The sequence below is a fragment of the Heteronotia binoei genome, chromosome 10 (genome assembly GCF_032191835.1).
Source record: "Heteronotia binoei isolate CCM8104 ecotype False Entrance Well chromosome 10, APGP_CSIRO_Hbin_v1, whole genome shotgun sequence".
Classification (NCBI taxonomy): Eukaryota; Metazoa; Chordata; class Lepidosauria; order Squamata; family Gekkonidae; genus Heteronotia; species Heteronotia binoei.
Window position 1 is genome coordinate 3927466 of NC_083232.1, and position 15760 is coordinate 3943225.

Consider the following 15760-nt stretch of genomic DNA (forward strand, 5'->3'; position numbering starts at 1 on the left):
GGGTGTAGTGGTTAAGTGCATGGACTCTTATCTGGGAGAACTGGGTTTGATTTCCCACTCCTCCACTTGCACCTGCTGGAATGGCCTTGGGTCAGCCATAGCTCTGGCAGAGGTTGTCCTTGAAAGGGCAGCTGCTGTGAGAGTCCTCTCAGTCCCACCCACCTCACAGGGTGTCTGTTGTGGGGGGAGAAGATATAGGAGATCGTAAGCCGCTCTGAGTCTTTGATTCAGAGAGAAGGGCGGGGTATAAATCTGCAGTCTTCTTCTTCTCTCCCAGAAGCTGCCCTTTCAAGGACAACTCCTGTGAGAACTATGGCTGATCAAAGGCCATTCCAGCAGCTGCAAGTGGAGGAGTGGGAATCAAACTCAAGTTCTCGCAGATAAGAGGCTGCACACCTAATCAGTACACTAAACTGGCTCTCTGCAGGGCCCTTAAAAGAGAATGGACGTTTGGAAGAAAGAGATTGGTTACCCCTTTCCTTGACTTCGACTTGTAGAGTCATTCATTTATTAAGCTGCTTTTCTTCCTTATGGAGTTCCAGGTGGCTCACTCTGAGAGCCAGTGTGGCGTAGGACTAGGATCTGGGGGACCCGGGTTCAAACCGTAGAATGTCAATTCAAATTTGTACCAACCTGTCTTAACATTATATTCAAAGTATTATATTTGCAGGTAGATCCAAGCGGGCAGCCGTGTCGGTCTGAAGCAGTTGAACAAAGCAGGAGTCAAGGGGTGCTTACCAAAAACTCTTTGTCCCCAGACCACTAGGCTTAGAATCCATAGGAAAAGGTACTAAATACTTCAAAGCAAACCCTGCAAATGTACAAAGCAGGAGTCAAGTGTCACCTTTAAGACCAACCTGTTTTTATTTAGAACGTCAGCTTTCGTGCGCTCTTAAGCACACTTCATCAGGCGAGGAATCCAGCACAGGGAGCAAAGCCATACAGAGCTGAGCAGAGCCGTACAGAGCTGGTAGGCAGTGGCCCAGAATGCAACATGGTGCAGATTTCAGAACCAATGACAGTGAAGTAGAATTACCTGGTAGGCAGTGGTTTAGAATGTGAAAGGGTACAATGACAGAATAGTAAAATTAACCAATTGAGCAAACCTTTGATCGGAGTAGCAGGAGCATGCGAAAGCAACAAAACAGTACTATGTCAAAATGTGAGACTGTCTGTCAATGACAATGGGAGATGGGTTCAATATATGTAATGGGATAAGCAACCAAAGTCCCTCTTTGAGTGTGTCAATACAGCTAAAAGAGAAATACATCGGACAGTGATGTTCTTGTCCACCTAATTTACTTTTTAACATGAAAACATAATTCTAGTTTGCCACAAGAAAAAGGAATACAATAAAATATAGTGAAAATGGGTAAAGCATATGTAATGAGCTATACAGCCAATATCCCTATTTTGAGTATGTCAATACTCGCCGTCATTGGTTCCGAAATCTGCACCATGTTGCATTCTGGGCCACTGCTTACCAGCTCTGTATGGCTCTGCTCAGCTCTGTATGGCTTTGCTCACTGTGCTGGATTCCTGGTCTGATGAAGTGGGCTTACGAGCACTCAAAAGCTTACGTTCTAAACAAAAATGGGTTGGTCTTAAAGGTGACACTTGACTCCTGCTTTGTACATTTGCAGGGTTTGCTTTGAAGTATTTAGTACCTTTTCCTATGGATTCTAAGCCTAGTGGTCTGGGGACAAAGAGTTTTTGGTAAGCACCAAAAGGAAGCCTCTTCTCTAGCAAAATGGAGTTATCAGAGTTCTGTTAGCATCCTCTGATAAGGAAAGAACATAAGGACATAAGAGAAGCCCTGTTGGATCAGGCCAATGTTGGATTAGCCGCCCTGAGCCTGCCTAGGCGGGGAGGGCGGGATACAAATAAAATTTTACCTTACCTTACCTTACCAATGGGCCATCCAGTCCAACACTCTGTGTCACATAAGAACATAAGAGAAGCCGTTGGATCAGGCCAGTGGCCCATCCAGTCCAACACCCTGTGTCACATAAGAACATAAGAGAAGCCCTGTTGGATCAGGCCAATGGCCCATCCAGTCCAACACTCTGTGTCACATAAGAACATAAGAGAAGCCCTGTTGGATCAGGCCAGTGGCCCATCCAGTCCAACACTCTGTGTCACATAAGAACATAAGAGAAGCCCTGTTGGATCAGGCCAATGGCCCATCCAGTCCAACACTCTGTGTCACATAAGAACATAAGAGAAGCCATGTTGGATCAGGCCAATGGCCCATCCAGTCCAACACTCTGTGTCACATAAGAGAAGCCATGTTGGATCAGGCCAATGGCCCATCCAGTCCAACACTCTGTGTCACACAGTGGCCAATATATATATATATATATACACTGTGGCTAATAGCCACTGATGGACCTCAGCTCCATATTTTTATCCAATCCCCTCTTGAAGCTGGCTATGCTTATAGCCACTGCCATCTCCTGTGGCAGTGAATTCCACATGTTAATCATGCTTTGGGTGAAGAAGTACTTCCTTCTATCCATTTTAACCTGACTGCTCAGCAATTTCATTGAATGCCCACGAGTTCTTGTATTGTGAGAAAGGGAGAAAAGGATTTCTTTCTCTCCTTATTCCATCCCATGTATCATCTTGTAAACCTCTATGTCACCCCGCAGTCGACGTTTCTCCAAGCTAAAGAGCCCCAAGCGTTTTAGCCTTTCTTCATAGGGAAAGTATTCCAAACCTTGAATCATTCTAGTTGCCCTTTTCTCCCTACCTCAGGAAGGACCCCTAGCCTGAAGAAGCCCTCACGCCCGCAAAGTAGAGATTGTACTTACTTACACGTTCTCTGGAACCAAGCCATCTGCACAATTTTAAAGGGACACCTGACCACAAAGTTCCGTGCAGATTCTAGATGCCAGGAAGACGGGAGACTGGGAGTAGAGAACAAAGAACTCCCTAAGGGATTGCCCCATTCTGAGAGAGATGGGCTTCTTCTAAGTCAATGGGATACCACAAATTGCTGGAAGCGAGAACTCTGTAGCCGATCAACTGAATTCCCTTCAGGGTTTGTAGAATCTTTCGGGCTCAAGTGCCGTGTTCTACTGGAGAAAGTTTTTCTTCCAGGCGTTTCGTTCTCGGCTGCGGAGAACATCCTCAGTGGCGTTGCAGCCGGAGCAGGCGCTCTGCCCTTCTTGGCTGCTGTGCATTGAGTGAGGCCAGGGCTGCTGGAGAGCTGCTATTTCTAGGCTGGAGGGGGTGTGGTGAAAGGGCAATAGGTTTGCGGATGTGCCCATTGTTTGGTGGGGCTTCCTGGAAAGGTAGTGATAAGGAAACTGGCTGTTGAATGTGACCATTGTTCTGTGTTGATTGCTGGGAGGGTTGGAAGGGGTGTGAAGAAAAGGAAGATGGTTGTTGACTGTGCTGATTGTTCTGTGGAATGTACTGGTTGTTCTGTGAATTTCTGCAATTTATAATCTGTAGGGTGTTTTGCAGAGCTGGATACCAAGACTGGTGGATGGAAATGCCTTCTTCCTTTCTGTTAAAGTTGTGCTGGTGTTTGTAAATCTCAATAGCTTCTCTGTTCAGGCGGGTATGATAATGTGAGGCCGCGGAAAGGACTTCAGTTCTTAATAAAGAGATCTGCACATCAGCTCCTCTGCACATCTGTTGTTAGGGGAAGTCCTTTTTTGGGAAGAAGGGGACTTCGTCTATGTGCAACAAAATCTCCACCTGTGCCACTGAAGCTCGCTAGGGGACCCTGGACCAGTCCCATCCTCTCAGCCTAACCTACCCCACAGGGTTGTCGTCGAGGGCAAAACTGGAAGAGAAGGGAATGATGTAAACTGCTGTGGATCCCCTTTGGGCTAAAAGGGAGGGCTCCAAAGGAATTAAACAGTAAACACAATAAAATGTGTAAAAAAAAAAAGAATACACAAAATACGATATTAAAACTAACGATTTGGGACCGCTCGTAAATTAATCCAATGCGGAAGTTGTAGGAAGGATAGTCGAGGGAAATTATTGGACTGGTGTTCCGCTTCAGAAATAATCATTCTCTTTTGGAAATTGTTTTCTGGATATTGGTGGGAAAAGCTGCCTGCAAACGGAAAAGGTGCGGGGAAGCCCGTGGCTGGGGAAGATGTGTAACATTGAAATTGGTCCCCAGGGATTATAGGCTTGCTGTTTGGCTTCTTGCAGAGAAAAGAAAGAGTTGGAAGACTATGTTTTGGATACCAATTATAAAGGCTTGAAGAGATATTTTTGCTATCAGCATTTAGGAGAGACTTTATTAATGTATTAATTTGTTGTCACTGTAATTATAATTTTGCATTGTGCCCATTTTTTGTCTATTTTTGCCAATTTCTCAACTGTTTCTTCCTCATTTATTCCTGAAAACTGGAAGTCAGGTGCACCTCCCTGGGGGAGCTTGTTCCATAACCATGCGGCTGCCAACAAAAAGGCCCTGTCTCATGGGCTCACCAGACGAGTGTCTTTGATTGGTGGGACAGTCAGGAAGAGATGAAGTTCCTTCAGATATCCCGGTCCCAAGCCACAGAGGGTTTTAAAGAATGCACTTCATGTACCTCTCATTTTATTGTCAGCTTATTATTCCGCCACCACACAGCTCCCAATTTTGATTAAATTTAGGAATAAAAGAAAACAAAGAGAGAGCGGAAAGCATTTAATTTTTGCCACTTCAATGCTATTCAATCATGATTTACAATTTCAGTTTCACAGAATCATAAAATCACAGAATTTTAAGGGACCTCCAGGGTCATCCAGTCCAACCCCCTGCACAATGCAGGAACTTCAAAAATATCTTCCCCACCCCCACATGCCCAGTGACCCCTGAAACTCCCCATCCCCAGAAACTTCCACCCCACTTGAACTCCGGGATATAAATCCAAACGGGATATAAATCCAATATCTTCTTCTTATTATTATTATTGCCTGCCTCTGCATCCCAGACCTGGTATTCCTTGGGGAACATCTTTCCAAGTACTTTCCAGGGTCGGCCCTGCATAGCTTCTGGGATGTGATGAGACTGGGCTTGCTGGGCTACCCAGGGCCCATTCATTAAGACGTCTTTTGAATCATCATGTTATTAACTTTGTATCCGAGAACATTAATCTACTTCCTGTTCGGAGGCGGTGTGCTAGAGCAGCACAGGATGGGTTCCTAGACCGCCCGGATGCAAAAGCAAGGGACAACCTCGCCATTCTTACGAATCAAAGATTTGACGCTAATAGAATTTTTGCTGGTTCCCATCAGCCTGGCCACCAGCCCCCCGACAAGGCTGCGCCTGGAGGCCACGTCCACCTTTCTTCGGAAACCGCCTCCTTGTGGCCCAGTCAAAAGCGCTCTCCTTCAAGCCTTCCTACCATCCTCGGACCGGCGTCCACGTGGCCACCACCTGGCCTTTGACGTGGACGTAGTAAGTGGGGTGCATAGCCGCTGTGGCACAGGCCTGTTGGGGACAGAGAGGAAACGCAACATTAAAAATAGCTGCAAAATGGCTGGCAAGGGGAGACGATAAGGGCTGCTCGAGGCAGGAGTGAGCACAGCTGGTGGCGCCCAGGGGCGAGGGAAAGGTGATTACGGGCAGGGGTGGAATTCTAGCAGGAGCTCCTTTGCATATTAGGCCACACCTCCCTGATGGAGCCAATCCTCCAAGAGCTTTCAAAAAAGAGCCTCGTAAGCTCCTGGAGGATTGGCCTCTTTGCCCTGTTGTTGGACCTCCAGAGGAACTGGGTGGCCACTGTGTGAGACAGGAGGCTGGACTAGGTAGACCCTCACAGGTCTGACCCAGCAGGGCTCAAATGATGTTCTTCTCAGGGGAAGGCCTCGGCCTCTCTGCCCTGTTGTTGGCCCTCCAGAGGAACTCATTTGCCTCTCTGTGAGACATGAGGCTGGAGTAGATGGACCCTCACTGGTCTGATCCAGAAGGGCTCTTCTGATGTTCTCCTCAGGCGAAGGCCTCGGCCTCTCTGCCCTGTTGTTGGACCTCCAGAAGAACTGGTTGGCCACTGTGTGAGACAGGAGGCTGGACTAGATGGACCCTCACTGGTCTGATCCAGCAGGGCTCCTCTGAGGTTCTTCTCAGGGAAAGGCCTCGGCCTCTCTGCCCTGTTGTTGGACCTCCAGAAGAACTGGTTGGCCACTGTTTGAGGTGGGAACTGGTTGGCCACTGTGTGAGACAGGAGGCTGGACAAGATGGACCCTCACTGGTCTGATTCAGCAGGGCTCTTCTGGTGTTCTTCTCAGGGGAAGGCCTCAGCCTCTCTGCCCTGTTGTTGGCCCTCCAGAGGAACTGACTAGCCACTGTGTGAGACAAGAGGCTGGACTAGATGGACCCTCACTGGTCTGATTCAGCAGGGCTCTTCTGGTGTTCTCCTCAGGGGAAGGCCTCAGCCTCTCTGCCCTGTTGTTGGCCCTCCAGAGGAACTGGCTGGCCACTGTGTGAGATGGGATACTGGACTAGATGGACCCTCCGTGGTCTGACCCAGCAGGGCTCTTCTGATGTTCTTCTCAGGGGAAGGCCTCAGCCTCTCTGCCCTGTTGTTGTGGGCGGCCACTGTGTGAAGCAGGATGGTGGACTAGAGGAACCCTCACCGGTCTGACCCAGCAGGGCTCTTCTGATGTTCTTTGGATGCCCACCCTCCAAAGCAGCCCTTTTCTCCAGGGCAACCGATCTTGGTTGTCTGGAGATCAACTATAATAGTGCGAGATATCTGGGCCCACCCGGAGGCCAGCAACCACAAGAACAATACTTACGTGGTAAGGGATCAAAGCCAGGAGGCTTCCCAAGGGGAACTGGGCCCAATCCAGCTTCCCGGTGACCGGCTCAATCCTTCCATGCTCCTGTGTCATCCCCACCAGCCTGCGAAGGAGGAAGAGAAGGAACTGGGCATGCCCTATGGAACCTACTTGTGGGTTTCCTTCCCATGCAAGCCAGAGAATCCCACTGCTCCCCCTTATCAGCGCCCCTTTTGCTCATCAGGGGTCCTGCTGCAATAACTTCCCCTGCTCAATTTACAGCCTCGAAGAAGCTTTTGCAATGAGGATACAGGTGAGACAAGGTGGGGAGGGAGAGCCAGTTGGGTGTAGTGGTTAAGTGCGCGGACTCTTATCTGGCTGAACCCGGTTTGATTCCCCACTCCTCCCCTTGCACCTGCTGGAATGGCCTTGCGTCAGCCAGAGCTCTAATAGAGAGCCAGTTTGGTGTAGTGGTTAAGTGTGCGGACTCTTATCTGGGAGAACCGGGTTTGATTCTCCCCTCCTCCACTCGCAGCTGCTGGAAGGTCCTGGGGTCAGCCATAGCTCTCGCAGGAGTGGTCCGTGAAAGGGCAGCTGCTGTAAGAGCTCTCTCAGCCCCACCCACCTCACAGGGTGTCAGTTGTGGGGTTAGAAGTTATAGGAGATTGTGAGCAGCTCTTGAGTCTCTGATTCAGAGAGGAGGACGGGGTATAAATCTGCAGTCATATTCTTCAAGTGGTTAAGTGTGTTGGCTCTTTTCTGGGAGAATCGGGTTTGATTCCCCACTCCTCCCCTTGCACCTGCTGGAATGGCCTTGGGTCAGCCATAGCTCTAATAGAGAGCCAGTTGGGTGTAGTGGTTAAGTGTGTGGACTCTTATCTGGGAGAACCGGGTTTGATTCCCCACTCCTCCACTTGCAGCAGCTGGAATGTCCTGGGGTCAGCCATAGCTCTAATAGAGAGCCAGTTGGGTGTAGTGGTTAAGTGCGTGGACACTTATCTGGGAGAACCACATATGATTCCCCACTTCTCCACTTGCACCTGCTGGAATGGCCTTGGTTTAGCCATAGCTATCGCAGGAGTTGTCCTTGAAAGAGCAGCTGCTGTGAGAGCCCTCTCAGCCCCACCCACCTCACAGGGTGTCTGTTGCGGGGAGAGAAGATATAGGAGATTGTGAGCTGCTCTGAGTCTCTGATTCAGAGAGAAGGGCGGGGTATAAATCTACAATCTTCTTCTACATCTGGGATGCAACCCCCCCCCCCCATGAGAGCTGCAGGAGGATGGGGTGACATTCCTAATAGCCACATCTGGCCACTCGTGGAAGATGGAGGTTTGTGTTTTCAGAGCCTCGTGTTTTCAGACATCCCGAGAAGCTGCAATTTAATTGAGACCGGGCGCAAACCCAGGTGGCGGCCGCGTTCGTGCGCTCCCATCCCTGCTGCGCATTCACCGGGATTGAAAACTCCCTGGCATGACCCGGTCATTGGGTTAGGGCCCACCAAACTGGGGGACCCCCAACCCCCGGCAGGAAGCTGGTAGCCCCACGCTAGCATCACGTACTTGAGGTTGGGGTGGCCCTCCACAAGGGCGTAGCCGGTGGTTAGCTGGCCCAGACTGTGGAGGCTGAGCCCGGTCCATCCGCAGTCGACCAGCAGCTGGTTCCGATGCGGGTAATGGCCGATTACTCGGGTCAGCACCCGGACCGCGATGTCCTTCAGCTGGCAAGAGCCGATCATCATCTGCTGGACGTCTGCAGGGTGGGAGGGAGAGAGAGGGGAGGGTGATGTAGTGCAGGTGATGTAGGTGTTTGGTTGAGGCAAGCGGGCGTCTTTATTGCTTATACCATGGGTGGCCAACGGTAGCTCTCCAGATGTTTTTTTTGCCAACAACTCCCATCAGCCCCAGCCAGCATGGCCAATGACTGGGGCTGATGGGAGTTGTAGGCAAAAAAAAACATCTGGAGAGCTACCGTTGGCCACCCCTGGTGGGTTCAGAGTGTTGGACTAATGTCTGGGAGACCCGGGTTCGAATCTCTGCTCCTGCCGTGGGAACCTTCAGGGAGACAGTGGAGCTTCTGTATGCCAACCCGACGCTCTGCCAGTGAGCCGCAGTTCCTTTATTTTAAATTTCTGAGCTGCATGTTGTAGTGTTCATGATGATTTTGATACGAAGAGCTAGTTTTGTGCAGAGTTAAGTGCGCGGGGTCTTATCTGGGAGAACCGGGCTTGATCCCAGCTCCTCCACTTGCAGCTGCTGGAATGGCCTTGGGTCAGCCAGAGCTCTCTTATCTGGGAGAACCGGGTTTGATCCCAGCTCCTCCACTTGCACCTGCTGGAATGGCCTCGGGTCAGCCAGAGCTCTCTTATCTGGGAGAACCGGGTTTGATTCCCCACTACTCTACTGGCAGCTGCTGGAATGGCCTTGGGTCAGCCAGAGCTCTCTTATCTGGGAGAACCGGGTTTGATCCCAGCTCCTCCACTTGCACCTGCTGGAATGGCCTCGGGTCAGCCATAGCTCTCTTATCTGGGAGAACCGGGTTGGATTCCCCACTCCTCCACTTGCACCTGCTGGAATGGCCTTCGGTCAGCCAGAGCTCTCTTATCTGGGAGAACCGGGCTTGATCCCAGCTCCTCCACTTGCACCTGCTGGAATGGCCTCGGGTCAGCCAGAGCTCTCTTATCTGGGAGAACCGGGTTGGATTCCCCACTCCTCCACTTGCACCTGCTGGAATGGCCTCGGGTCAGCCAGAGCTCTCTTATCTGGGAGAACCGGGTTTGATTCCCCACTCCTCCACTTGCACCTGCTGGAAGAATGGCCTTGGGTCAGCCAGAGCTCTGGCAGAGGTTGTCCTTGAAAGGGCAGCTGCTGTCAGAGCTCTCTCAGCCCCACCCACCTCACAGGGTGCCTGTTGTGGGGGGGAGAAGATAAAGGCGATAGTAAGCAGTGTTCCCTCTAAGCTGAGTTAGCGTGAGCCAGCTCACAGATTTTTAGCCTCCAGCTCACACACTTTTGTCTTCGCTCAGGAAAAAAGAGTCCCACAGCACAATAATTTCTGCAGGAGCTCACAACTTTAAGGCCAGTAGCTCACAAAGTAGAGTTTTTGCTCACAAGACTCTGCAGTTTAGAGGGAACACTGACTGTAAATGTATTGGACAGGGGAAGGCAAGGGCAAATCACCCCGTAAAAAGTCTGCCGTGAAAACTTTGTGAAAGCAACGTCACCCCAGAGTCGGAAACGACTGGTGCTTGCACAGCGGACCTTTCCTTTCCATACTAGGTGCGAAGAGCCCCGTGGCGCAGAGTGGTAAAGCTGCAGTACTGCAGTCGGAGCCCTCTGCTCACGACCTGAGTTTGATCCCAACGGAAGTTGGTTCAGGTTCCCGGCTCGAGGTTGACTCAGCCTTCCATCCTTCCGAGGTCGGTCACATGAATCCCCAGCTTGCTGGGGGGGAGGTGTAGATGACTGGGGAAGGCAATGGCAAACCACCCCGTAAAAAGTCTGCCGTGAAAACGTTGCGATGCGACTTCACCCCAGAGTCGGAAACGACCGGCGCTTGCACAGGGGATGACCTTGACCTTTTTAAGTTGCTCTGAGACTCTGATTCAGAGAGAAAGGCGGGGTATAAATCTACAGTCGTCGTCTTCTTCCCACCCATGACAACTACACAGAATGCAGAACACAGAGACTCATGAGAGTTGTATCGCTTAGCCTAGCATATTGTTGTGAGGATCCAATGCCCCCTCTCCACTTTTGCGGGAGGGCAGGACAGGAAGGACCCAGAGATGCAAAGTTACGCACAGACATACACAGCCATAGGTGGCCAGAAGCTACATTTGTGATTTAGGAAAATGTCACGGCACATTCGGCTTACCGTAAAAGATGTAATTCCCGGGGTGGACTTCCTGAAGTTCGGCCATCTCGGTCACGGGGTGGCTACAGGATGGAGTGGAACCGATGCTGGCCACTGGGCAGGGCACCCCTTCTTCCCGCAGCCTGCAGGAGAGGTCAGAGAAAGCGGCATTGGAATAGAGAAGAAGACAACATTGGATTTATAGCCCGCCCTCCACTCCGAAGAGTCTCAGAGCGGCTCACTATCTCCTTTCCCTTCCTCCCCCACAAAAGACAGCCTGTTAGGTAGATGAAGATATTGGACTTATATCCCGCCCTCCACTCTGAATCTCAGAGCAGCTCACGATCTCCTTTCCCTTCCTCCCCCACAACAGATGCCCTGAGAGGTGGGTGGGGCTGAGAGGGCTCTTACAGCAGCTGCCCTTTCAAGGACAACTCCGAGAGCTATGGCTGACCCAAAGCCATTCCAGCAGCTGCGAGTGGAGGAGTGGGGAATCAAACCCGGTTCTCCCAGATAAGAGTCCATGCACTTAACCACTACACCAGACTGGCTCTTCACCCAACAGCCTTGCAACAAAGACTCCCGATAGGCCAAAACGTGTGTAGCCCGGACACTGTCAGGGTCTGGTCCTGGGATGGTAGCGATTCTGTGCACCTAGAGATCTGCTGCAATTGCTCGTCCATTTCTGGGCATGATTCAAAGGGCTGGTTAAGAACATAAGAGAAGCCATGTTGGATCAGGCCAATGGCCCATTCAGTCCAACACTCTGTGTCACATAAGAACATAAGAGAAGCCATGTTGTATCAGGCCAATGGCCCATGCAGTCCAACACTCTGTTTCACATAAGAGAAGCCATGTTGGATCAGGCCAGTGGCCCATCCAGTCCAACACTCTGTGTCACATAAGAACAGAAGAGAAGCCATGTTGGATCAGGCCAATGGCCCATGCAGTCCAACACTCTGTTTCACATAAGAGAAGCCATGTTGGATCAGGCCAGTGGCCCATCCAGTCCAACACTCTGTGTCACATAAGAACAGAAGAGAAGCCATGTTGGATCAGGCCAATGGCCCATGCAGTCCAACACTCTGTTTCACATAAGAGAAGCCATGTTGGATCAGGCCAGTGGCCCCTCCAGTCCAACACTCTGTGTCACATAAGAACAGAAGAGAAGCCATGTTGTATCAGGCCAATGGCCCATGCAGTCCAACACTCTGTTTCACATAAAAGAAGCCATGTTGGATCAGGCCAGTGGCCCATCCAGTCCAACACTCTGTGTCACATAAGAACAGAAGAGAAGCCATGTTGGATCAGGCCAATGGCCCATGCAGTCCAACACTCTGTTTCACATAAGAGAAGCCATGTTGGATCAGGCCAGTGGCCCCTCCAGTCCAACACTCTGTGTCACATAAGAACAGAAGAGAAGCCATGTTGGATCAGGCCAATGGCCCATGCAGTCCAACACTCTGTTTCACATAAGAGAAGCCATGTTGGATCAGGCCAGTGGCCCATCCAGTCCAACACTCTGTGTCACATAAGAACAGAAGAGAAGCCATGTTGGATCAGGCCAATGGCCCATGCAGTCCAACACTCTGTTTCACATAAGAGAAGCCATGTTGGATCAGGCCAGTGGCCCATCCAGTCCAACACTATGTGTCACATAAGAACATAAGAGAAGCCATGTTGTATCAGGCCAATGGCCCATGCAGTCCAACACTCTGTTTCACATAAGAGAAGCCATGTTGGATCAGGCCAGTGGCCCCTCCAGTCCAACACTCTGTGTCACATAAGAGAAGCCATGTTGGATCAGGCCAGTGGCCCCTCCAGTCCAACACTCTGTGTCACATAAGAACAGAAGAGAAGCCATGTTGTATCAGGCCAATGGCCCATGCAGTCCAACACTCTGTTTCACATAAGAGAAGCCATGTTGGATCAGGCCAGTGGCCCCTCCAGTCCAACACTCTGTGTCACATAAGAACAGAAGAGAAGCCATGTTGTATCAGGCCAATGGCCCATGCAGTCCAACACTCTGTTTCACATAAGAGAAGCCATGTTGGATCAGGCCAGTGGCCCATCCAGTCCAACACTCTGTGTCACATAAGAACAGAAGAGAAGCCATGTTGGATCAGGCCAATGGCCCATGCAGTCCAACACTCTGTTTCACATAAGAGAAGCCATGTTGGATCAGGCCAGTGGCCCCTCCAGTCCAACACTCTGTGTCACATAAGAACAGAAGAGAAGCCATGTTGGATCAGGCCAATGGCCCATGCAGTCCAACACTCTGTTTCACATAAGAGAAGCCATGTTGGATCAGGCCAGTGGCCCATCCAGTCCAACACTCTGTGTCACATAAGAACAGAAGAGAAGCCATGTTGGATCAGGCCAATGGCCCATGCAGTCCAACACTCTGTTTCACATAAGAGAAGCCATGTTGGATCAGGCCAGTGGCCCATCCAGTCCAACACTATGTGTCACATAAGAACATAAGAGAAGCCATGTTGTATCAGGCCAATGGCCCATGCAGTCCAACACTCTGTTTCACATAAGAGAAGCCATGTTGGATCAGGCCAGTGGCCCCTCCAGTCCAACACTCTGTGTCACATAAGAACAGAAGAGAAGCCATGTTGTATCAGGCCAATGGCCCATCCAGTCCAACACTCTGTGTCACATAAGAGAAGCCATGTTGGATCAGGCCAGTGGCCCATCCAGTCCAACACTCTGTGTCACATAAGAACAGAAGAGAAGCCATGTTGGATCAGGCCAATGGCCCATCCAGTCCAACACTCTGTGTCACATAAGAGAAGCCATGTTGGATCAGGCCAGTGGCCCATCCAGTCCAACACTCTGTGTCACATAAGAACAGAAGAGAAGCCATGTTGGATCAGGCCAATGGCCCATCCAGTCCAATACTCTGAGTCACATAAGAACATAAGAGAAGCCCTGCTGGATCAGGCCAATGGCCCATCCAGACCAACATTCTGTCACACAGTGGCCAAATCCCAGGGTCCACCAGGAGATCCACTAGCAGTGCCAGAACTCCAGAAGCCCTCTCACTGTCCCCCACCCCCCAAAACACCAAAAACAGAGACACCATCAGACCATAAGAGGAGCCACACTGAATCAGGCCAGTGGCCCATCCAGTCCAACACTGTGCGTCGCACAGTGGCCAAAACCAGGTGCCATCAGGAGGCCCACTCTGTTTGTGGGGCACAAGTAGAGAGCGAAAAAGGTGAGTTTTGCAGAAGATCAGTTGTACAAAACTCTGGCAGAGTAGCTGCCTAGTTGCGGGGAATGGCTCGGCCTCTCGGAGAAGACGCAGCTCAGGGCCTGGAGAGCGTCAACGGCAGGAGAGGGTCCATAAATAACACAAGGATCGGAATGGTGGGTAGGAACGCCCAGAGAGCTCTGGAAAGAAGCCAGACTCCCCATCCCCTCCCCGCTCCTCTTGGACAAGAGACAAATCGTATCAAGCAAGGGCATGGTTTCAATATGCTTTTTCTTACTTTGCTTCCTGATTAAAGTGAAGTGGCGGCTGAACCCAGCTGGCCCGATCTTGTCAGATCTCAGAAGCCGAGCAGGGTCGGGCTCCTGGTTAATACCCAAGATGGGAGACCACCAAGGAAGTCCAGGGTTGCGACGCAGAGGCAGGCAAGGACAAGCCACCTATGAATGTCTCTTGCCTTGAAAACCCTATGGGGTCACCACTGGTCAGGCCATCAAGTCACAGCTGACTAAGTCACAGCTCACCAGCTTAGCTAGGAAGCTAATCTGCCATTCTTCTCTGCTTGCCATTGCCTGCCTCTGAACGGCAATGTAAGAACATAAGAGAAGCCCTGTTGGATCAGGCCAATGGCCCATCCAGTCCAACACTCTGTGTCACATAAGAACATAAGAGAAGACCTGTTGGATCAGGCCAATGGCCCATCCAGTCCAACACTCTGTGTCACATAAGAACATGAGAGAAGCCATGTTGGATCAGGCCAATGGCCCATCCAGTCCAACACTCTGTGTCACATAAGAACATAAGAGAAGCCCTGTTGGATCAGGCCAATGGCCCATCCAGTCCAACAATCTGTGTCATATAAGAACATAAGAGAAGCCATGATGGATCAGGCCAGTGTCCCATCCCCTTATGCCACAACACTGTGGGCCAAAATCCCCCAAAAGGTGAATGAGAGCTGGTACAATAGAATACCGTGCCAAATATTCCCTCACAGCTGTGGAGCCTTGTGAGCAAAAATTCTACTTTGCGAGCTACGGGCATGTAAGTTGAGAGCTACTGCACATATTAGTTTGCTCTGGGTCCATTTTTCCTGAGCTAAGACAAAAAGCTGGAACGGGTCCAGAGGAGGGCGACAAAGGTGGTGAGGGGTCTGGAGACCAAGTCCTATGAGGAAAGGTTGAAGGAGCTGGGGACATTTAGCCTGGAGAGGAGGCAGTTGAGAGGTGATAGGATCACCATCTTCAAGTACCTGAAGGGCTGTCCTATAGAGGATGGTGTGGAATTGTTTTCTGTGGACCCAGAAAGTACGACCAGAACCAATGTGTTGAAATTAAATCAAAAGCGTTTCCGGCTCAACGTTAGGAAGAACGTCCTGACCATCAGAGCGGTTCCTCAGTGGAACAGTCTTCCTCGGGAGGTGGTGGGCTCTCCTTCCTTGGAGATTTTGAAACAGAGGCTGGATGGCCAACTGACAGTAATGAGGATCCTGTGAATTTAGGAGGAGGTGTTTGTGAAGTTCCTGCATTGTGCAGGGGGTTGGACTAGATGACTCTGGAGGTCCCTTCCAACTCTATGATTCTATGTGTGAGCCGGAGGCTAAAAAACTGTGAGCTAGGCCACACTCATCTCAGTCGAGAGGGAACATTGGCACCAAATGCAGAATCTGAGCAGAAAGCCTCAACTTTATACTTTTAAAAATGCAAAGTTCAGGGATGACAAAGCCGTCTCGCTGAAATGTCAGCAGAAAGTCAGCGACGGGCAGGATGGACATTCCAGTCTAAAGGAAGCCCTGTTGCATCTCGCTTGTTTCGTTGGTTTCAAGGGGTTTTAAGCGCCCACCTCCCCCGGACAGGGGCGATGGTGTTGCGTCCAATAAAGAGCCCTTGTAAATACGCCCAACCAAGTTATTAGCCCACAAAGAGTTTAATTTGCTCTCCTGCTGGCAAATATTTGGTG

At 50.6% G+C, this 15760-nt stretch overlaps 1 protein-coding gene across 1 annotated transcript in view; it reads right to left on the reverse strand.

Moving 5' to 3' along the window:
- Positions 1–4909: 4909 nt before the first annotated feature.
- The window catches only part of LOC132578102 (D-serine dehydratase-like), a 30707-nt gene continuing 19856 nt past the window's right edge, over positions 4910–15760 (reverse strand). The window contains exons 4-7 of the mRNA XM_060247946.1: positions 10606–10727; positions 8295–8484; positions 6754–6859; positions 4910–5446 (exon numbers count right to left, since the gene is read on the reverse strand). Of these exons, the coding sequence (XP_060103929.1) occupies positions 5357–5446; positions 6754–6859; positions 8295–8484; positions 10606–10727 (508 nt within the window). The 3' untranslated portion in view covers positions 4910–5356. The remainder of the gene's footprint in view (positions 5447–6753; positions 6860–8294; positions 8485–10605; positions 10728–15760) is intronic.